Source organism: Ostrea edulis, chromosome 7, assembly GCF_947568905.1.
Source record: "Ostrea edulis chromosome 7, xbOstEdul1.1, whole genome shotgun sequence".
Lineage (NCBI taxonomy): Eukaryota > Metazoa > Mollusca > Bivalvia > Ostreida > Ostreidae > Ostrea > Ostrea edulis.
Genome location: NC_079170.1, coordinates 87,451,415 through 87,476,176, shown reverse-complemented (window position 1 = coordinate 87,476,176; position 24,762 = coordinate 87,451,415). Strand labels below are relative to the sequence as shown.

General features: G+C 35.1%; 1 protein-coding gene and 2 pseudogenes across 1 annotated transcript; 1 reads left to right on the top strand and 2 right to left on the bottom strand.

Moving 5' to 3' along the window:
* Nucleotides 1-3,354: 3,354 nt before the first annotated feature.
* LOC130048824 (uncharacterized) lies at nucleotides 3,355-8,365 on the bottom strand (annotated as a pseudogene).
* A 3,009-nt stretch (nucleotides 8,366-11,374) lies between these two features.
* Nucleotides 11,375-12,583, top strand: LOC130048823 (neuronal acetylcholine receptor subunit beta-2-like). Its single transcript, XM_056145895.1, has one exon. It carries the CDS (start codon nucleotides 11,375-11,377, stop codon nucleotides 12,581-12,583), a length of 1,209 nt encoding a protein of 402 aa, XP_056001870.1.
* Nucleotides 12,584-17,017: 4,434 nt separating this feature from the next.
* LOC125654444 (neuronal acetylcholine receptor subunit beta-2-like) lies at nucleotides 17,018-22,565 on the bottom strand (annotated as a pseudogene).
* Nucleotides 22,566-24,762: the final 2,197 nt, after the last annotated feature.

Genomic DNA, 24,762 nt, shown 5'->3' with positions numbered 1-24,762 from the left:
TTGGGTTTTTTTCCTAACATTTAAAACATATCTTTTCAATATCAATTTTGTCTATAGCACAAAATAAAAATTCTAAAATCAATGAAAGCGTTTGATTTTCGTGTGTATATATAAAACAAAACGAAAGAAGAAAAAAAATAGGATCCTCCACTAGTAAACTATGTTTTCCATTTAGAGTTATTGCCCTTCAAATGAAAAAAGTAAATATAATTAAATGAATACTTTACATTTCAACACAAGTTATGTCAAATATTATTTAACAAGATATATTTTGATATGTATTTAAATTGACCTACTTCATTAAAAACAAACTTTCTTTGTGTTTTTGTAGGTTTCTTTCCACGTATATACAAGGGACTTATGAATTTACGAACTTAAATAGTTGAAGTTGAAAACAAAACAATAATTGTTTCCTTTCCGTTCGATGTATGAAAATTGTACGTTCAAATTCTAAAGTACAAATGTAAAATAGATAGAGCTCACAGCCGTGTTTGACATTGCCGTAATATTCGGACATTTGTTAATGTAACACGTTGCTACAACTTTACAGTTACGATTGAGAGACTTCATATTTTATAAGAAACTTTGAACTGTAGCCTATAATAATTAAACGTACAAAATTTATAAAAGTTGTGAGAACCAATGGACAAATTCATACGATAGATCATACTGTCTGAATATATATCGCACATCTCCATGCGTAATATATGTGTACATGCTGGGCCTGTGTAATTGAAATCTTTCGTTAAAATGATAATGTCCTACGGCACCGATTGTGGTGAGGGCCTGTCCCGAGACACAGTTAGATTATTCTAACTAGGGTATTCCGTATGGCCGTATAAGTTTGTACTGTACGTTTGATTCGAACATTCATTCTGTTTCGAACAATATCATTTTTAAAGTAACAAAAGGTAGGGAAATCGGTACTTTTAAAGCCATCGGAACGGACTTCGGAATCAAACATACACGATAGGTGTAAACCCCCCCCCCCCCCCCCCCCCCCCCCCCGCGCCGTACCTTTTTACCATAGGCCATGACTCTCATATTTACTCGTTTAGATATTGATTTTTTATTTTAAAAAATATATAACAACATAAAAACTCACCTCTTTGCTGTTTCTTTTTGAGTCGTATCAACTTCGTTAGATGTATGTATTGACGTCCTTGGAATCTGACGTTTCCAGACGACACTTTTGTTATTATTTTTTTTTTTTCGACATGGCCGCATTGCTTACGAGTTAATTTTTTTGATGGAAAGTGTTAATCTAACTTTGCATTTTAATTTTAGTTTACAAAATTGAGTCGTGAGTAATGCGGCCCATGTGAATTTATAGACTGAAGTTGGCAAATTTATGCGATTTTCCCGGAAAACGTGAAACTGCGGTAGGTTTGGGCATTTACTTGAGTGCTTTAAACATCCGGTGTGAGGAAACGATTGCGCAATACAACTTAGCTCATGTTATGGATAAAAAATATAATCTTAGATTTATTCTAAAGTGTTCTTTAATTTTTCCAAATTTGGTAGGCCAAAAATGGCATATTGTGGGTCATGTTCTTTGTTTGCCTGTCAATAACGAAAGCACACAAAACATTGCATTGTAAATTAATATAGCACTTAGTATATTTTTTTAAGTATTTAGCATTTAAATTTTGAATTTTCCACAAATTCGTTTGTAAAAGCAAAGCAAAAAAAAATGTTCCTTTAACATTGTACGGAAGCCGATATCACGGAAATTGATTAACCTGCAAAATACATGTACAGGGTACAAACAATGTTTCTGAAATTTCTCAATGCATGATTTTTCAAGCCTATTTACAGGTAATTGAATAATACCATTTCCATAAATATTGGGGAGATGAATTTTCAGCACCTTAATTTACAATGATAACTTTGATTTTATCACCCGTGTTGCATCTTGATAAGCGGTTATATGTTTTCATTTTGTCACATGTTTTCTTTTTTATTGTGACGTTAAAATACGGTGGATTGACATAAAGGGGGGGGGAGTTGGTTCCGCAGGTCGTGAGTTCAACCCCGGGTAGGGGCGGAAGTGGGTATCCATATAAAGTGAAATTTTCTGTGCTTTATATTATTTCTTCACTTAGGGCAGTTATGTTAATTTAAGAGTTCATTGCTATTTCTGTGCTTTATATATATATATATATATATATATATATATATATATATATATATATATATATTGTGCTATCCTATCTAAATAAAAGAATTTATTATTATTATTGCAAACGAGTGTAATATTCATTGCAGAATACCCACACAAACGCCTGTTTTGACCAAATGCTCTCAATATACACATACCTACATTTTTGTAGGTATGCACATGGCTACAACGGCGCTTAAGGCGCTACCATTCGGAATCTATCCAGAGCGACATGAAAATCAATTGACTAACGAGGCGAATTAAAGTACCGCTGACCTGTTGTCTGTGCGTAGCACCAAGCAGCAGGGAATCAGTTTACCTCCCGTATAGCTCATTCCTACTTACGTTCAACGCGAAGTAAAAGTCAGAGTGGATCCGTATCTCGAGAGTCCCGTATTTGGTAACACTGCTTTTAAATGCAAGAACACAATAACCAATACTTTGTTTAAACCAACCACTTTGATATGCACAATATTTCCCATACCATGCCGAAATTCCAATGACCAGAGATTAGAACTACAGTGTTTCCTCGATATATTACCAACTTTTGTGCTAGACGAATTTGAGCAATAAAGAGGAGGTGGGTAAAGAATTTACAATTACAGACAATTCAAAGGAAATTCAATACCATAAAGTTATTTGGACTCAATTCTGTATAAACATTTAAATTAGCTCGAGTTTAATTCCGCAATTATTAGTAATTAACCTGGCCACCTGAATACCTTGTCTGAACTGTCACACTTCACCGCACCGCTATCAAAGTACAGGTGCGATTACCGATGGGTGTTAGGTAATTGGCATTATCATCAAGGTATACTCTATAAAATTTGACCATTTGTTGGTGAAAATCAGTGGCATATGGCATTTTGCGGGGTTGGCATTATAACGGGGGTGTTAACATGGGAGGAAATCTGTTCTTTAAGATTTTCAGGCAATAGGCAGGGGTGACATTATAACGGGGAGGGGGGGGCAATGTATTGAATCACGCCTGTACTTTGATAGCGGTGCAGTGAAGTGTGACAGTTCAGACACTGTATTTGCATTATCTCGCGTATATATCAACAAAGGTTTGTACTCAAAATCCAAAGTGCAGTGCCGGTTATAACAAAGGGTCTTCTCCCTATTGCGAGCCGACTCAACAAAACTACAGTAGCCAACTGGTCAAACCTCTACATAAATAAAAAATTCTCAAATTGAAACTAAAATAATTTAATTCTTATTGTATCCTTGTCTCTGATTGGTCAAATTCCAATTGAGGAACGCAGGTTATTTTTGTATAACCTGGTTTGGTATGGGGACTGGTATGGGGACACACCCCCTTGACAATCAGAAGCCGGAACTATTTTTTTTTCTCTCTCTAAATTTACATCGCAGCAGTTTTCATCCTTCTATGGAATAGAAAGTCAACGTGTACAATAAGATACTTCGGTTTGATACACATGTTTTCTCGTTGTCAATTAGCATCTACTTGTACCCTAATCACTGTTGTAAATCATCTTTCTCTGTATGATGATCGAATAATTTTAAAATAGATTAAAACAATTAATGATATTATATTCAAATTAATGATTTACCAAGTAAGAATTGTCCTGTTCATTTTCAAATACATTTCTCACTGGAGAAAGGGGGGAGAGTCATTGCTGATCCGCCTTTCAACAAAACAAACAAAAAAACATATTTTAACACATGACGTCAGTCACATTGACATGTGGATCGCGATTTGTCACTTGCTTACATGTTTTCTAGTGCTGGATTTACTATTAGCGACAACTTTGCATGCAAGGGTAAGTTTTCATGTAGTAGACATTTTCACAGAGTTAAAAGCCGCAAATTATTGCATTTTCTGATATATGAAGACTTACTTTGGGTAGATCTAGGCCTAAACAATGCAATTTCCCGTATTTTCTCAATCTGTCGGAGATGAGCGACTTCAAAGTAGATCTCTAAAGGGCAGCGAAATACGCCATGGATAGTCTACACATATTTTCTGTCATGACAAACTTCACCTTCGATACAATAATTTAATAAATAGGCTAGGCTCTGTTGAACTAAGACCAATTGACAACGAGTTAAGATGGCGACCTTCTATAGCAACATATAGACGTTTCGTCGTTGTTGCTCGGGTCAATTGACTTGTATTTTTCAGAGTTTATGTACATTTTGATAAACGAAGGTTAGTATATTTGTCTCCTGCATTAAATTATAAGGAATGACTTTAATTCTGGGGCAAGTTATACGAGTATAACCTGGTTTGGGTCAGTTTACGCTTTTTTATGATCCGCTTCGCGGATTATAAAGCATAAACTGACCCAAACCAGGTTATTCGCGGATTATAAAAAGGCGTAAACTCACCCAAACTAGGTTATACTCGTATAACTTGCCCCATAATTAAAGTCATCCCTTAACAACAAACAAAACATTTGATAAGACATGGGGCCCACTTTGAATATTTTTCTTTAACAAGGAGGGCAGGAAAGTTGTCTATCAATTAGTCCAGTCCCCAGGTCTTCCATATACCACCCAGTCCATGTTTTACAACACGCCACAATTCATTAAACGGGGGTGGGGGGGTGGGGGTTCCATGGGTCGAATTCACCAACAGTTTATTGTATGGTACTTCAGAATGAGTACTTACTTTGTCAAAGTGATTAAGATTTTAATAGTATATACCATTTATTGTATGTACATGCATTTTCCTGGACCGATGGTAGCGATATGAATTTGTTTACCTATCCGGAGTAAAAAATTACACTTGGCATATTCATACCTAAGGTTAAAATTAGAAGATAAAAAACTTACTCTTGTGTCTAAAATATCAAAGTTCAACAAAACAACTCTGAATAAATACATTTCCTATGTCGAGTAAACATTGTTGTGTAAATATCATCAAGAGCACTGTGTGAGCTCTGTCATTATCTGATGTCTGTATGTGATATCATGTGTTTATTTCATGTACTGAATCACTTTCACTTCTCCTGATTGATATAACCCTACCCACAACCTCCCCTCACTGTCCACACTCAGTCCGCGAGGTTTATCTAGTCCACAATTGTCCACACATCTCAGGAACTGTCCGTTCTGATCCAGGATGTGTAGACAGGCATTGTTGATATCTGCCACAATGATCTGACTCATGGAGTCTGTCACTATATGTCTAGGATTAAATGACTTCTTCCTCCTGGCTGGTGTACCGTCGTATCGGAATCGGACTCTTCCTGACTTGTTCACCACGACCACGGTGTCAGCATTATTATCAGAGGCACAGATGTCTCCATTGTTGTTCTCCACCACATACAGTGTGTATTTCCCTCCTTTATAGATTGGTTCTCCATCTTCATCTCTATCTATTTCCTGTTTCTCTGTGTGTCCCTGATAACGGACAATTTTACGTTGGCTATAATCAGTAGTAAGCATACTGACCAGGATGTCCCTGACTTAGTACAGCATAGTTGACCTGGATGCCAGCCCTGTGGTGTGGTTATCAGTGTCTCTATTCTCCCGTGTCTGACAATGTTCACAGTTCTATTTTGAACATCACTGTATACCAGTTCTCCCTGTCTGGTCACTGTGATGCCATCAGGCCAGTATTGACAGGTGGTGGTGACAGTGTCCCGGACAGACCCGTGTATGTCAACACGTGTTATGGTTTTATCTTTACCACTAACCCAGGCTTCATCCACTCCCACACAGGCAACATGGAGTAGAGGATTAACTCCAGTAGGAATGGTTGTAATTGATTTGGCTTGCTTTAACAGCTTTTGTAAAGATAAATAGGAGACTTCGTCTGTCAGACTGGACAGTGTTGTCTGTGTCAGGCTAGCCTTGTAGTCCTCTAATTCCAGGCTGAGTTCTCTCCCTTGGACTGTGTTGGTTTTGAGTGATGGCAGTTTGACATCAATATCAGTAGGCATGTTCCTGTATTCCTGGAGTTTGGATTTGTAGTTAGTGACTGCAGACACATTGTTGGACTTCAGAATTTCTTTGTTTTGTTGAACTGTTTGGGTCATGTCTGGAATTTGATTTTTGATTTTGGATTGGTGAGAGTTTAGAGCAGCCAGGAGATTCTCTTTTATTGACTTCATCAAAGAACCAAGCTTATTGAAAATGGTGTCGACTTCTTGGTGCCATTGATATTGATATTGATATCGCGATATGTGAGTGCTTTTAGTTTGTTGATAAGGTGTTTGTAATACCAGAGCGTTATTGCTGAGTTTGGTACTGTGAATACAGTGTGATGGTAGCACTTTTATTGATATTGATATCGCGATATGTGAGTGCTTTTAGGTTGTTGATAAGGTGCTTGTAATACCAGAGCGTTATTGCTGAGTTTGGTACTGTGAATACAGTGTGATGGTAGCACTTTTGTTGATATTGATATCGCGATATGAGAATGCTTTTAGCTTGTTGATAAGGTGCTTGCGTTGTGATATCAGACAGTTATAACTGATTTTCGTATAATGATTACATCGTGATATTAGAGTGTTACTACTGATTTTGATATGAAAATGTAAAACTTATATGGTACCAATTCTGATGCACCAGATGCGCATTTCGACAAATAATGTGTCTTCAGTGATGCTCAAGCCGAAAGGTTGGAAATCCGAAATAACAATAAACTTGTAAGAACTAAAATGAAAACCCCAATGCCAAAGACTGGAGTCAAATTTATCTAAGGATCAGAGCTATTCATGAGGGAGATAATCCTCAATTTTGAAACGAATTTCTAAATTTTATAACAGCAATTAAATATACATCCGTGTTTTCAAGCTAATAACGAAGTACTTAGCTACTGGGCTGTAGTGACCCTCGGGGACTAACAGTCGACCAGCAGAGGCCTCGACCCAGGGGTCGTAATGTAAAACTTATACGGTACCAATTTTGATGCACCAAATTCGCATTTTGACAAATAATGTCTCTTCAGTGATGCTCAAGCCGAAATTTGGGAAATCCATTGTGATTTTTAATGATTTATTCTTGATTTTGATATTATGAGTTCATTGTAGTATCAAAATGTTCAACTTCCACAGAGATAAAAAAAATTGTGATACGCGGTTGAGTTAAGGCTTTCCCCATAAAATTTTTAATACCAGTGCTACATACATAAATATACTTTACCGCACTGGCACATTGCACGACGTCACAATGAAAAATACGTCATGACGAAGGTCATGACGTACATATCTACAGTCCTTTTGTGGTTGGAAATGTCAAAATATTGTTTCCTTATTTACCACCGCTGTCAAACGGTAAACTGCAATCGCGTAAAAGTTTCTGTCATATGGGTTATATTAATTCTCTTTGATATTGAAAAATCAATTTCTTCTTTATATAGCATACATGCTGAAGTAATATCCATATTACATTGTGATCATGATATCGCCCCTAATCTACACGTATAGTTACTTTCACAATGGACTCATTTGCATAAACAGGGTTTCCGTACATAAAAAAATCATCATTGGCACGACACCCCGAGGTTTTTAAGTGAAAGATGTTTGATTTATGTGACATGTGAACTTCAATGCCAAAGGAAAGTTAGGGGAGCAAGTTCTGGCGTCAGCAGAAAATATGTTTTTCAGGCTAGATTCAACTTCGTATGTGCAACAATCGCTGCATCTTGCATATTCAATGCAAAAATTAGACATGTTACAAGTCATAATAAACTTGTTCTCAGCACTTTTCAAATTAAGAAATTAATATGCTTTGAAGTTATATTAACTTCAACTTGCATTGATATCTGGATATCGTGCCAATTCAACGATTTATACATACACGATACGTTTTATCTCGATATTTGATCACGTGATACAGAGTTGATGTAGAGACTGTCGATCTGGTGAAAAATGTATAAGAGGTCAATATGCACTTAATGATATATACATATTGTTTTTGTATAAAAGGGTTGTGTTTACAGAATTTGTCACAAATTGATCTGTTTATTAATGCTTTTTCCTTGACATATTTCTATGGCCCTACTTAACACAACTGCGTATCAAGGAGTAATTGCTGACTTTAATATCATGATTTGATTGCACTTGATGTCGAGGTGTTGTGCTTGTTATAGTTGTTATGTGGTGTTCTTCGAATGATTCTGTTTATATTGACGATGTACCTGGTAAACTGTCAGAAGATTACATTTTTCTTTGAGTGATATTAGACATGTGGGTTTGATGCTTACTTTGGTATTGTGATGTAATACTGCATCCCAAGAGCTACCTTTAATTAGAAGAATATTTTAGCATGGATCGCCAATTAAGAAATTAGACGTCAGGTTCTATAATTAATATTGATTATATTAATGCTAATGCAACAGAGAAATAGACAAGCTCACAATTTTACTGGATAATAAAATTTTATTTGCTAGGATTACTTTGTGGATATGGGTTGAATGATTTTCGGTATTCCTTTAATTTTCCTGTATTGATAAAGGTGAAATCAATACATTCGTTGCTTTGTTGTGGTCTTATCGATCCCAGTGTAAATACAACACATTAATACTAAACATGTAGCTGTACATCTCTCTTCCTTTCACATACACACATTAGGAATCACAGTTCAAAACTGGGGTGGCATACATTAAACACATTGCACTATTTGGGGTTGGGGAAAATTAGAAATGGAAATTTGATCACCATATTTGCAAATACTTTTCTTATAAGTTATTCATACCCTCAACTGATCTCAGATAACGCATCTGTGTAAAATATCTAAATAGGTGTTCTTATTTATTGTCATATTTCGGAATTTGCAGAAGCCAGAGTGATCGTTCATTCCGATCAACGGGGCATGCTTACTGCTACTAGGCACCTGATCCCACCTTTGGCATCACCAGAGGTCTGTGTTTCTCAACCCCGAATTTTGTATTATAGGAATTATGAGATTGATCACTGTTCGTTATCTTCACCTTCCATTGATCAATGTTTGTTTTCTTCACTTTTTCATATGGTTCATTCTGGAGAAAATAAGATTAGCATTTCCGTCAGAATCCTACACTGGTTTAAAATATTTTGGAAATTACAAATTAAATGACTAAAACTTTTTTCACTTTGTCCATTACATCTAATAGAAAGTTCTGTTTATCACGTATGTTTGGTCATATGCTTTATATTTCTAAGTGGTTTAGGGTGATCCAATTGTACTGAATTTTCTGTAGAATTGAGTCTGGTTTTGCAAATACCACTTTCATCTAAATCTTCTTTACTTTCAGCAAACATCAGTTTCGAATTCATCAAATTGAAAGTCTCCATTTAAATCCATTCCAAAATGGACAAAAGTATTATCTTTCTTCCACATATTTGTTATGTAAGGTTTTCATGAGAATCCAAATAATGATGAAGGTTCACACACAGCCGATTCTTATCGCACGGAATAGCATTACCAGACATTTCTTGATTTGATTGTGATTTCACTATTTGAGGTTTTCTTGCTTTTTTCAACTTTTGACTCTGGGACTAAGACTTCAATATACTGCTATATCTCATGACGGTGATTCTGGTGCAAAATCTCACTCATTACCTCAGAAATCTTACATGTTATCTTTATTTCAGTAATGATATTAATGCATTCCATATTGTCGTAGGTTTCTCCAAATGTATACTGTGGTACTTAAGATTTATATATTATATCTTGAATTACTAGTAATTCAGCATGTTTTATTGCCATTTTAATGTGATTTTAAATGATTTTGTTTGTCTATTTGATGGGGTTTTTTCTGCCACACTCAACAATTTTTCAGTTATATATGGCGCCCAGTTTTTATTGGTGGAAGAGAGAACCCAGATACAATGTACCTGGGAAGAGACCACCGACCTTCCGAAAGTACACTGGGAAACTTTCTCACTTACCAGCGCGAGCGGGATTCGAACCCTCGCTGACAGAGGTGAGAGGCCATGTGATTTTGAGCGCAATGCTCTAACCACTTGGCCACGGAGGCCCTTTTTTTAAATGATACAGAATTACAAATTATAAGTTGAATATAAAAAAGACTATGTTGAATTTTCTTCATTGATACTTTACTCAAGGTATTTATGTTTGTTTTCTCCCAAACAGAAATTAAGAGACAGTGTATACGGACCTTCAATAACTTTATTAATGAATTGTTTTTACCGCAAACCTTTGTCGCTTTTTAAAAGCATCATGCGAAGATGTTCTTTTTCGTTTAGAATCATTTCTTTTTCATCTGGAATAATTTAAGGAATATCAAGTACGGCATCATCTTTTAATTGTGATCACATATTAGGATATGCCAATTCAGCTAACGACGATGGAAATCCGGAATACTGATTTTTAGTAGAGCGTATACTACCAATTCTGCTGTTTTGTATAATTATTGAATCCTTTCTCTGACAGTAATAGCTAACCGTTTTTGGAGAACTGACTCATTTGGAAATTTGAAAAAAAGACTATGTAAAACTAAGACAGTTATACATTGCAGATTACAGTTTATCTACAACACTATGTGTCTAGAAATTGAAAATCGGAGATACATTCTATCACTGTTCTGAGAATATTTTCATGATGTGGTCCGTATTTGGAAGATTAATGGACGCGAAATTTCTTTGATTTCTGCAATAATCGTAAAAACACTCCGTATATATCCCGTAACTAGTAGACGCCAAACAAAAATCCTTAATATGATCGGAGTTTACAAGATTTATTTTTATTCGTCTTGATAACAAAATTTCAATTAAAATATTTTCGAAGGTAGCCGACTTACTGTATCAAAAACAATGTCATTCATTGCAAAATACACTCTGTTTTGTCCCTAAATATCGATGAAATTCATAACCTAGTATTGTTATACATAACGTCAAGGGATTGGGTAGAAATAAAAATTCTTTTCGCCAAATAGCTTTTTTTCACCATTTTCCCAATGTAATTTGAATGAATATGAAACCAGGTGATGTTTTATGTGTAGCAACATTATGTGTCTGAATGTCTCAGCGTGGTCCATCATAGATGTGTTCCAACTTATAGTGGACGGACTTTGCTACCACTTAAAATGTTTGCTATGCGATTATTCAAATAAGAGTTTAAATAATGCATGATAAAGCAAAACTGTGATTGGTGATTTGAGTGTGGTTGGGATAAATATCATTGATTTTCTCATCTCTAAACCTTAACATCACAGCGTATTTGTACATTGCTGAGCTACATGTCTATCGAATCTAAATAAATCTTCAGAACTTCTTTAAAATGCATTCGTATGCGACAATGATTTTCAATATATTTTTGATTGTCGGTTTATCAAAACCTGTGCTTGGATATTCGGCGGAAGTGGTCAAAAACTTGACAAAATACATGTTTGAAACCAACGCATACGATAAAACGCTTCGTCCATCAACAGATCAATCAACGGCAACAGAACTATCTGTGAGTTTCCACTTGAAGAGGATAAAAAGGCTGGATGAACTGGAGGAAAAAATGGTCACTACGGCATATCTCACTCTGGAATGGCGGGACGAATTCCTGACGTGGGAGCCGACAGTATTTCCTGTATACAGATTACCACTTCCTCAAAACACGGTGTGGAAACCGGATTTGGTTCTGAAAAACGGATTCACGGAATTCAAGGAACTAGGAGGTTCCTTTTATTACGTCATGGTCTCATTTGATGGAACAGTAACCTGGAAGCCTTACCAGGTGTTTGAATCTCAGTGTTCTATAGACGTTACTTATTTTTCATTCGATACCCAAACCTGCGACATTGTTTTTACATTGTGGTCACATTTTCAGAACCAAGTGGAAATAAGACCTCTTAATGATGACATTGAATTGGTTCAGTATCAAGGCAACAGCATTTGGGAAATCACATCTACTAGCCAAATTGTAGATAATTCTAGAAGTAATGCTGACATCACTTTCAATCTCCGTTTGAAACGGAAGCCATCACATTTCGTCGGAAATATTGTTCTACCCATTTTATTTCTTGGAATCCTAAATATACTTGTGTTCGTCATCCCTGCCGATGCTGGAGAGAAGATGTCGTACTCTATTACAGTAGCGCTTGGATTCATGGTATTTCTGACGATCATTAGTTCGGAACTGCCTGCAAACTCAGACACCACTCCATACCTCACTTCTTACCTACAGATTCAGATCATCATGGGAGGAATAGCTCTGATAGTTTCCTCACTGCAGCTTCGCTTACGAAATAACGATGAAGGTCAAAAGGTCAATGCATTTTTTCAATTGATTGTAAAATTTTCGCGTTGTCAAGTCAGGAAACGTAAGAATATGAATGTAGACACTGTCGTTCCCCTTGATGATGTAAAAGAGAATAAACTGGTCCATGATGACGGGGAGGACCAGGTTACTTGGAATGACGTCTCCTCTGCGATAGATTTTCTTATGTTTGGTGTCTATTGTTTGGCTTACTTCATTACTTCAGCTTCTGTGGTAGCCATTATGAATGGCGGGTAGTGATATACTAGTTCGTGTATACAGCTATGCTACATATTAAGCATATAAAAAGAACCACGTTCCATATACTCTTTTTATCATATTGAATGGATTATTTGGACATATGTGATCAATGTATAAAGAGTCAAAAATGCCAAGGGTATGTCCATATACAAAACCAGATTATACAGAATAAATTGCATAGTCTAGTTTGTATCTGATAAGAGACTAGAATACAAAGCAAATTAAAATATCAACACTTGATGCAAAGCACGGAATGAGACGGAATGAAATTAAACACATCATATTTCCAGAAATACTATTTATCTTCCATATAAATTGAGTGGTCGATTTACCATGAAAACATCCATTAGGCAGTCCACTAGAGCGTGGACATTAAATGTACGGAACTTCCTGTCCACTCTTAATCACGTACATTTTGGTAAGGCATTGATTGTTTAACATTTCTGCGAAATGGAACATCAACTATTACAATAAGTTTTCTCTCTGTCAAACTAGACGTAGAATCTACTTATAAGCAAATTACTGTGGTAAAATTTCAACACATTATCTGTGTAATATTTGAACATTAACACATATAAATATTCGAAATACTGGTGTATCAAGTATTTGAAAATTTTATCCCATTTCGTTTTGAAATGCATTTATTTCTTAATGGGGGATTGCTTGATCCGCCTTTCAAAGCAAAAATAACACACACTGACTTGTGGATCGCGAGTAGTCACATGCTTGTATTTCACGGTATCGTATTTAATTGGGGACATTGTTGCATTCAGTGATAAGTTGTGATGTAGTTTAAAGCTTTCATAAAATTAGAAACCGCAAATTATGGTATTTTCTGGTATTTGAAGACTTCGTTTGTGTGATCTCAAAAAGTAAACAATTTCCCGTGTTTTCTGTCGGGGGACTTCAAAGTTGATCTCAAAAGGACAGCGAAATATGTATAAAATGTATAGCCATTTTTGCTAGGAAAATTCGAAGCAAACTTCACATTCAAAATTTGATAAATAAATTTAAAATTTTAAGTCTTTGCAGAACCAAGCTGGCTGTCTACAAAGATCAACGCTTCGTCGATAGTTCTCACATATAAATGATTTGTGCGCGGTGGAAGTGATTTGCATTAATCAATGTAGATACATGTGCATTTAGATAAACGAAAACTTATACTTTTATCTTTTTGAATTGATTATAAGGAATGAATTGAATTCTGGGACATATACGATATAACCTGGTTTGGGTCTGTTTACCCAAGCCAAATTATATACCATTTGTTCCCAAATCAAATTCATTCATAACATGATATAGCACCATTTAATCATTAAATTATCTATCATTTTGGATCGATTTGATCGATTGTTTAACGTTCCACTCGAGATTTTTCTTTCAAATGGAGACGTCACCATTGCCGGTGAAGAGCCTATACTCGACACGGCAATTGAGCAGGGAGGGATCATTGCCATGTCACACTTGTTGTGACACGTGGCCTCAGGTTTTGCTGTCTCATCCGAAGGGCTAATGCACTCAATCGCTTCTGACGACAAGCAAGTGGTACTGTGGACCTATTCTAACCCGGATCCCCACGGGACTAGATTGATATTAATGTTCTATACATAATGTTGACTTAGCCATTGTGATTGCATTGTTGAAAGATATTTCATTGAAATAAATATCCTCGTAAGCGCAAGACAATGGAGGTTCTTTATTTAACGTGTCAACGCCTGTCATGAAACGGGACCTCCGATTTTAAGCAAAATATTTTACACCGTATATTTTTCTTAGATTTGGACACAAATGTGTTTCTCACAGAAAATTCTAACTATTTAAACTTATTATTGATAATTAACACTGGATCAGACAGGGAAATTAGTGGCTTTCACCATTGGAAGTTGAATGCAAATTATGAATAGATATTAATATTTAGATTGTTTATATCAAAAAGATATCAAACATTTTAAGGAATTGTTGTATCGAAACGTCGATGAGGAAATTAGTCAAGAGCTTCAACAAAATCTGAGAAATTCATAGAAATGATATCTAGATGACTGTTTCATCTTTGGAAAAAATCCGAAGTTTCATAAGCTGTTGAATACGCTCAATCCAAATACTCAGTTTACCATGGAATATAGAGATACTTCGGTTCCCTTTTTTGACGTCAAAGCGATAAAACATGAAATTAACATACTAACTGACATATTTTACAAACCTACTGAAACACAGCAATATTTGAATTTCAAATCGTGTCATCCTACACACAATAAAAAGAGTATCCCGTACAATTTGATCAGAAGAATTTGCACCATTGTTAAAGATGAAAATGCTAAAGACCAAAGACTGGCGAAATTGATAACATTTCTTACTGTATGGAGTTATCTGGAAACACTCGTTGTTTCAGCTATAATGAAACTAAGAAAATTCCACAAAATATACTTAGAACAACGAGTGAAAACGATCATGATCTTTTCCAGATACTATTAATGACAACTTACAACTCAAAACATATAAATATCTTTCAGGAAGCTAGGAGGAATTTTGCAAATATTAAGCGTGATTGAGAACTTCAGAAAAATATTCGTAAATCTAACCTACTCCACAGCCAAATACAACAACCTAACAAAAAGAAATTGTTCATAAAAGGCAAATCTAATTCAACAACTTAAAAATATACAGTCTCTACAGGTGATAGAACATTGTTAACAACTACAACGTATTTCCATTTTATAAATTCAAACCCGAATCAACCTCTGAGACTGGTTAAAGAAAATTATTTATCAAACTTTTTTCTCCTAGACGGAACACGCCTTAATCAATCTGTGTGACATCATGTGTGTTTTTAAACCTTTTAATTTATCACCTCAATGATGTAAAACTTTATACTATTTTGCCAAATTTACATTGATTTACATTGATTCTAATAAGAAATGAATAAAAAACATTTCAATGGAAAAAGAACAAAAAACAATTTTAAAAAATGTATAAATGAATAAGGTGGACCAACTTGATATCAACATTAGATATTCCCATACTGATCAGGTCTTCATTTGGTTGTAACAAAATTAAAAGGGCACACACGAGCCCCTGGCGATACGAGAGGTGGGACCATGTGTCTAGGAGGAGTAAGCATCCCTTGTTGATCGGTCACGCACGCCTTGAACACTAAATCTTGATCAGGTAAACGGTAGTCAAGATCATTAAATAAAGAACGGTCCAACGATTGGTATGAAAAACGTTACACATCATTTGACCTAATGATATCGTGTATCATTATAACAGCAATAGAATTTTCGAAATTCTGACATTAAATAAGATTGTTGAAGCCCATTTAACATCAACTTGTTTGTCAGTGGTCTGCCTTAATTTAAAATCTGATCATATGCAGAACAAGCTCTTGTGTATCCAATGAGTTGCGATACATAAACACCATACACAGGTATTTGGAATAATGGAATTGCACATCGAATGATGTGTAAAGTGTTTCATATCAACGGGAAGTTGTCGATGGAGAAGCTGAAGTGATTGATTTTGTCATAAAGTAGAATTGTAAGTTTGCCTTTAGCATTTATGTTCAATGAAATATTCAATTATCAAGCGGGTATACACGATTAAATGTCTTTGTGTTTTTGATTGGAGTTCACCGGGATATATTCAATCTACATACGAATGAAAATGAATATTGTTCATACATGAAATATCGTCGATATATCTAAATGTCGGGTTGAAAACCACAGCAAGAATTTATTTCCTCTCGTGAAAGCTTTTGAATAAACTCTGACTCATAAGAACATAAAAGCAGCTCATCTAATGAAGGAGCACATTCCATGCCCAAGGAACTTCCAACTGACTATTGGAAAACCTGACCACCAACGACTACGCAGATATTGTCGATGATATCCTTTTGATATCAACTTTAGAATATTACTTCATAGAATCGGACTGGTGTTTAACAAAGTAAGTGTTTGGAGGCCTCATCACAAGATTCGAATATTTCTGTTTTCCATTTTCATTAACAAATTAGCTATCTAGCATGTTAAAAAACCTTCTCTTTAAGATATCGTGAAGAATAATCGTGTAAAGTATTGAAAAGTCATCCGCTTTTGTTTATTGTTTGTTTTGTTTGTTTGTTTGTTGGGGTTTTTTGGGGTTTTTTTTTTTTTTTTTTTTTTGTTGATTTGTGAAAAGTTTTGTGATTTAAAATTTATTAACTTTTCTTTAGAATTAAAGGTACTGGTCAAGTATATCTGAAGAGTAAAGGCACTTCTAGTAATAAGAGTGCATATAGTCATTTTCGTCCTAGTTCAACTTTGATGTGAGCTAGAGTATTTTATGTTGTCGTTTTTGGAATCCCATCAAGATATCATCATGTAGGAAAGGCTTCCTTTATTTTTCTACGACATAGGCGACGAATTGTCCTATCTTTTCTTTCGGTTGCTTTATTACTTAATAAGTTCCATTCTCCATTATAGAAAGAACACAACCCGTGCTAATAAGGTAAGCTAAGGAATAGATACAAAACATCACTAAATCTATTGCAGACGAGACGTCATTCCAAGATATATTTCCATCTTCCTCAGCTTCAGTAACGTTCTCTTTCACAACATCAAGTGGGTTAACAGCATCTCCCTTCATTATTTTACGCTTTCTTATTTGACAACATGAAAATTTTACAATTATTTCGAAACGTCCATTGCATTGACCTTTTCACTTTCATTCCTGTGACGAAAACGAAGCTGTAGTGAGGACACTATCAGAGCTATTCCTCCCATGATGATGTGAATATGTAGGTAAGAAGTGAGATAAGGAGTGGTGTCCGAGTTTGCAGGAAGTTCCGAACTAATGATCGTCAGAAATACCATGAATCCAAGCGCTACTGTAATAGAGTACGACATCTTCTCTCAGGCATCGGCAGGAATGACGAACACAAGTATATTCAGGATTCCGAAAAACACAATTGGTAGAACAATATTTCCGACGAAATGTGATGGCTTCCGTTTTAAACGAAGACTGAAAGTGATGCCAGCATTACTTCCAGAATTATCTATATTTTGGCTGGTAGATGTGATTTCCTATATGCTGTTGCTTTTATACTGAACCAATTTCATGGCATCATCAAGTGGTCTTATTTTGACTTGGTTCTGAAATTGTGACCACAATGTAAAAACAATGTCGCAGGTTTTGGTATCGAATGGAAAATACGTAACGTCTGTAGAACACTGAGATTCAAACACCTGGTAAGGCTTCCAGGTTACTGTTCCATCAAATGAGATAATGACTTAATAAAAGGAACCTCCTAATTCCTTGAATTCCGTGAATCCGTTTTTCAGAACCAAATCCGGTTTCCACATCGTGTTTTGGGGTAGTGGTAACTTCTCTACACGATATGCTAACGAGTCCCACGTCAGGAATTCGTCCCGCAATTCAAGAGTGAGATATGCCGTACTAACCAATTATTCTTCGAGTTCATGCAGCCTGTTTATCTCCTTTAAGTTGAAGATCATAGATAGTTATGTTGCCAATGATTGATCCGTTGATGGACGAAGCGTTTTATCGTATGCATTGGTTTCAAACAGATATTTTGTGATAAATTCACAATCAGGAATATATTGTAAATGATTGTTGTACACAGATACATCTTAAAGAACTTCTTTGACTTCATCCACTGAATATCTGAGCACAGAAGCTGATAAATAAACAATCAAAATAGTATTGAAAATTATTGGTGTACCCAGTAGCATCTTAAAGAGAGATAATTTTGTAGATTCTACCAACTCCTAGCTCAGCAGTTGACAGGCGCACTGCGATGTTACAATTAGAGCAAACGTAAGTTCGATGATGACAAAGCCAATTGTATTTGTCCCTATCATAAACAATTTCCAATGACTGCATTGATTTTTGTTTTGTACATTCTTTTTATCAGATTTGTAATTATAATTAAGAAATATCATAGAGCAAATAATTTTAATGGAGGTAAATTTGGTCCATTGTAAGTCGGACCAAATATTCGATGGACCATGCTGAACCATTAAGAAATGTGACAATAATGCAACACAAAGAAAAAACAGTTGAATTCACATTCGTGATTATTTAAAAAGCATTATTGTATCATGAGCCTATCTAATAGGAAAAAATAGATTTCTGTCCACGCCAATGGCGTTAATTGAAAAAAAAATCTAGGTGATTGATCTCCTTAACACTTATAAGAGCAAAGTGTGTTTAGCGATGCAATATGTTTCTAAATACAAAAGAGGTAATTCAAAAGTGAGGCGTAACGAATTATTTTCAATCTCTGAGCGCCTAAATAGATAATGGTATGCTTTAATTTCTCTCATTTTGCAATATCTGTTTGCTGATCTGACCTAATTGTTGAATTGTGCGAACGTGCATCCGAGTGGGATCAGGATATTTACGGGCAGTGACATCACACATACATTGGACAGAATCATTTGGTGACGTATATGGACTTCTTTTTCACTTATGTAAAACCTGAAGATAACAAACAACGATCAATCCCATAATTCTATAAGGAATACAAAGGCGATAAACACCATAATTGGGACCAGGTTGGCCTAGGAGAGTATATAATCCTTCTTGATCGGTTACATCCGCAATGAGTCCTCTAAAACCGTAAAATGACATCATCTATTTAATTTATTCCCAAGAGATGGCATATTCACTGAAACAGGAAACATCCATGTGCATGGCTTTGTATACGACATTTTTTCGAATCATCATCTCATTTATTAAACTGCTTAGATAGGAAGCGATAATTCCATTTGTCAACAGTCAAGTCGTGGTATGACAAAGACAATCATACAATATAAATGTACTAAGGTGTTTCCATATCTATCCACCCACTCTTTTATTTTTTGTCAAACATGATCCACGGCAACAAAGGACGCAGTGAAGGTTTTTTTTCTGTTTCTACGTGACTCCCATTATAAATCCCCATAACGTGCACATGTGGAAGAACGAAAAATAATTAGATCGCGATTCTAACAAAACGAAATATCTTTGCACTTGGAGATTGACTTAAAACAACCTTCTCAAAAATATGCTATTAAGGAAACTTGAGAGAAAATATATTCTTCCGATCCTTAAATTTTCAGTGTATTTGATGTGACCTTAGATGTCATATTTCACCAAAAAAGATTTCTATCGCACCTGGATCGCAGACATTTTCTTTTGTATTTTGGGTTGTCCTATAAGTTCGAAACTTTTCCAGTAGATCTACCACTATACCGATAGTATGATGGAGAATTGCGTCAGATACCAAGTCGTCCTTTGTTTACATAGTATTAGAATTTGAAAATCAACATGCACAAACGCCAAAGATTAATTTTAAGATATTGTACCCCTAATTAGCCCCACAAATATTTTCAACAGACAATAAAATCAGGCCGTAAATGTTAATTTTCTCCTGAGGATTCTGCAAATCAACGGAGAGACGTTTAAAAATCAATCTCAAAACAGAAGATGTAGCTTAATTAATTAAGCATTGAAGCCTATGGGAACAAGATATTTTTCATGGATGAAAGATAAAGAAATGGGTTTGGGTGGAAGGTCTAGGTGAAAGAAAATCCACAATAGTATCATTAGTAAATCAACGGACTAAAAAACAGAGGCCACGTGGATTTTTTTTATATATTCGATTTGTCCAAATTTACAAGATGAGATCATTCTTATAATTGATACTGAATGTTAATTACATTTCGTGTTCATATATTTTATTCAATATATACATGCGAAGTTGGTAATTCCAACAGATAATCAACTTTATATTAATTGTTATACTGCTGAACATAGCAACTATCTCTACATTGATGAGGAATACCTTAATCTTACCAACTACATTCAGGAATATAGATATTCAGTAAAATTACATGCATTGCATGACTAAATACCATAGATGTGTTTTTACGTTTCTGTGACACGTCATAATGTTTATTTTCAGGATTGGATGTAAGTCATTTATAATTTTGTACACCTTGCTCCATGAACATAAATTGAATATAGATATACGGCTGTATGCTAAATTTCAAATTGATGTAAACAATAAGATTTTATTATTTCATAAATCAGTAAAATTCGTGTTGCGGTTTTGGTAAGGTGAAGATAACGAACAGTGATCAATCTCATAACTCCTACAAGCAATACAAAATAGATAGTTGGGCAAACACGGACCCCTGGACACACCAGAGGTGGGATAAGGTGCCTAGGAGAAGTAAGCATCCCCTGTTGACCGGTCACACCCGCCGTGAGCCCCGTATCCTGATCAGGTAAACGGAGTTATCCGCAATCAAAATCAGTGTGCCAAGAACGGCTTAACAATCGGTATGAAACACGTCAGACAGCATTTGACCCAATGATAGGTTGTATTGACGAACTAGATCGTTATAACGACCATAGAATTTGCGAAATGCTGACTTCAATTGAGACTGTTGAAATCCCTGTACCATCAACTTGTTTGTCAGTAGCTTACCTCGATTTAAAATCTGACTATACCCAGAACAAGCTCTTGCATATCGAATCAGTTGAGATATATAAACACCATATGCAGGTGATAATGGAATATTGCTACATAAATGTGGGAAGTTCACGATGGAGAAGCTGAAATCATCCCGTTTGTCATACAGTTGAGTTGTCAGTTTGGTGTAATATGGTACAACATTAATAGAGTGTATTAGTGTGATTTTAAACAATCGGGGCTATATAAATTTTAATTTTTGAAACATCAATGCTTCATGCCAGAAATTCAAGGTTTTTAGTCCAGGACTCATTCGGAGCATGAGTCCTCTTGTACGCGGGAAATCTTCTGAGAAAGTTCTGATCCGCCTTCATAACGACTTTTTGAAATTAAAATTCTGTTTTTTTAATACAGGAGAGTATGGACAGCGACTCTTTACGCCGCCATAATTCATAAAGCGAATTAGCGCTTCGTGAAAAACTATGACGTATGAAGCGTTGCACTTCATTCCCTCGTGTATTTTACAAAATTTTAATTCATTTTTTTTTTATATTTACATTTTACTTTCATTTTTACTGGAAACACAGTCAATAGAATAGCCGACTATATTTATCAAGATTCATACGCACATTGTTCACATTCTTGAGGAAATTGTTCTTACTTCAATTGGTAAAGATATAAAAGGCAAACACATTAGAAATCTAAATATAATGGAATATCAACCCGTTTACTCTAGAGATACAAATAACGTTTATCAATTTCTTTCGTGAATGTATCAGAAGAAGAAGAAAATTTTCGGTAGATGCACATCTCCGTACCGAGGAAATAGCATTCCGATTTGTTTTTTTTTTTTTTTTTTTTTTTTTTTTTTAACTTGGCGAGCATGCCACGTGCATTACTTTTGCAAATGCACTTATATCTGGCAAGAATTGAATGTGAATAATATACATATTATGTCCATTGATTATTTAATGTTATCAGTACATAACTGGTAAATGATTACATGTTATTGGCGTGATGACAAGTATTCTAGAAAAACCTTTTTTTTCGCATTTTCTCATCAATTATTTAAGCTTTCGGAATGTTTTACTAATGTCCGATATGTCGATTGTAATTTTGAGGAATGCACGATGTTTTAAAACGTGGTTTTGTTTGTTTTTCACTCGGGTGTAACAAGTAAATGTTGGTAAACTTTTCTCGAGTACCAAGAGATTTAGCACCGAGCGAAGCGAGGGACCAAATCGAGTGGCGAGAGAAAAGTTTAAAAACATACTTAGTACATGTTTAACCCGAGAAATGAATACTCTTTGTCTTCTCTATCTGATTTATTATAATCCTTCCTTATTCTTTATCCTTCAATCAAGGTCATCAGCATTTATTTTATATAATTTTGTATTGGCTGGGTTTGATAATTAGTTCCCTTAAGGGGAGTTTACCTGTCTTCAACGGCCAGGTGAGGATGCACAGTGAGTAGTTTTCAAGTATTAATAGGTTTCTGTACACATTCGATATATCTTCATCCATGTTTCACGAGTGTCTGTCATGTCTTTTCAAATGGATTTTGGCTGTGTGCTTACTAAAACTATTCTTTCATTATTTTTTTTTTTTTTTTGCATTTTTTTTTACGTTTTAGGGTATAATAGAAAATACTTCCATGATTTTCTAGATATCATTTCTGAAAATGATCTTGAAAACAGACTATTTGGTTGACCAACAAAAACAGATCAGATATGCTGATAAAGTGATATAAAACTCCCTATGTCTTTTATATTTGTTTCAATGATAAGTAAGAGTAAGGGATTGAATATATCTTACACAGAGCACGTGTGATCTCTTCATTGTTTCTGTTGGTCGCCCAAATCTTGTGTTTTTGTTTTAATATCCAATGTTCCATATCAATTCTGGGAAGTGACACACCGTATGCAGAAAGCGCGACGCTCTTCCCCGATTGTTACCAAGTCTTAATCATTATTGGTTTGATAATTGTAAATACAATGGCAAGGTTACCCAACCATGAAGCTTGGACTTGGGGTGCACCAAGCTATCTGGTACACGCAAAAATCTTTTGTTCGGGATGCGAAACATATGCTAATCACATTTGGTTTATATTCGGTAAGGTAAAACCTTAAATATGAAAGAAAATAACGGATAAAATGTATACATATTTTGGAATCCATGTCAGCTTTAAAGTCATTTATAGGACAGTAATTGCGGTGTGTCATCGCAATCGCAAAATGTCACGTTTTTAAACTCTAACTATAGTTTCTGTCAATTGTTGGTAAAATACGTACTCGTCAAGGTCCGGTGATTATGTTTAAACGTCTGATAACGAGGATTTTATCACTTTCTAGAGCAGACATAATTACCTCAGAATTGAAATTTCAATGATACCTTCGGTACCGGGTGACATTTTAAATATTTTCTATTTTATAAGATATGAATTAAGCGATCACTATCGTGATAATTCATGTTGTTTACTAAGTACACAATAAGGTCGAACAGACGTAGTAAACTATTGTATTTTGTTCTCCATGATAGTGTACATATTATAACCATTGTTTGCTTTTCCTTTGAGAGAATGTTTTACAGAGTGAAACGTATATTGAAACAAAATGTATGCATTCCCTCCAACAAATCGCAATCGTTATGTACGATGTTCACTTCTGAGTTCGTAAACTCTAGCAGAGACATATATAATAGAATTAAACAATTGTTTACCGCTTAAAATATGTGATAGTCCCACAATTTCTATTCATCGGTGTGATAAATGGTTTTAAATGAAGTTTATTTCATCTCATTGCAATTACATGTTCAAGGGCGGATCCAGAGGGGAGTCAAGGGGGTCCGGGCCCCCCTTTTTGCGGACCCCCCAAAAATTGAGTTATTCAATGTTAACGAGACTTTGAGTCAAAATGATATGAAAGGTGGATACTTACATGTAATTGCATCATTCAAATATCAACACCAGTATATGATTTAATTCTACGATAAATAAGACGAAACACTGATATATTTTTACGACATTTTCTTCAGATACAAGTCTCACTTCAGAATTCTTAAAAAGTATTTAAGTTTATGTAACATGAAAGTTCTGTTTAAGAAGTAGACAATTTAAAAGTGAAAACGAAGTGCCAGAGGAAATGCTCATAATGCAGGATTTTGCACCATTTACCGCATAGTTTCTAAGGACAAACACCCCATACCTATTGGGAGTAACCTTTAAATAAGTTTTTAAAATCAAAAATCAGGTCTGAATATGTAGATAACAATGACTAGAACTGGGGAAACAAGTGGAAATAAATTAAGCATTTTCGTGTATAAATTGTCTCAAGATCCCCCTAAAATGCTATGTATACAAGCAAAAGGTGTCAATGAGGTGGGAGTGGCGATTGTGAAAAGTACCTAAAAGATCAAGTGTTAGGACACCCCCCCTTTTTTTTTTTTTTTTTTTTTTTTTACAAATTCCTGGATCCGCCTATGAACTCTATTGTTAAGTGGAAATATTGAGTTCTCCATGGGTAAAAATAAAGATCATTCAAAGCAGATCAGATGCAATATATTCTCAAAATCTTTAAACTACAGAAAAAGGGTTTTTTCTATCTCATAGAGGTATATACTAGTACAATTTGACTTCGCCTGATTTGACTGAAAATTGATGTGAAGGATTTGAGGTAGCTCATTACACTAAAATTGTATTTAATGGCTCGTTAAAGCACCTTTA

Coding starts and splice junctions, on each gene's coding strand:
- LOC130048823 (XM_056145895.1), top strand. CDS start 11,375: ATGATTTTCAATATATTTTTGATTGTCGGTTTATCAAAACCTGTGCTT.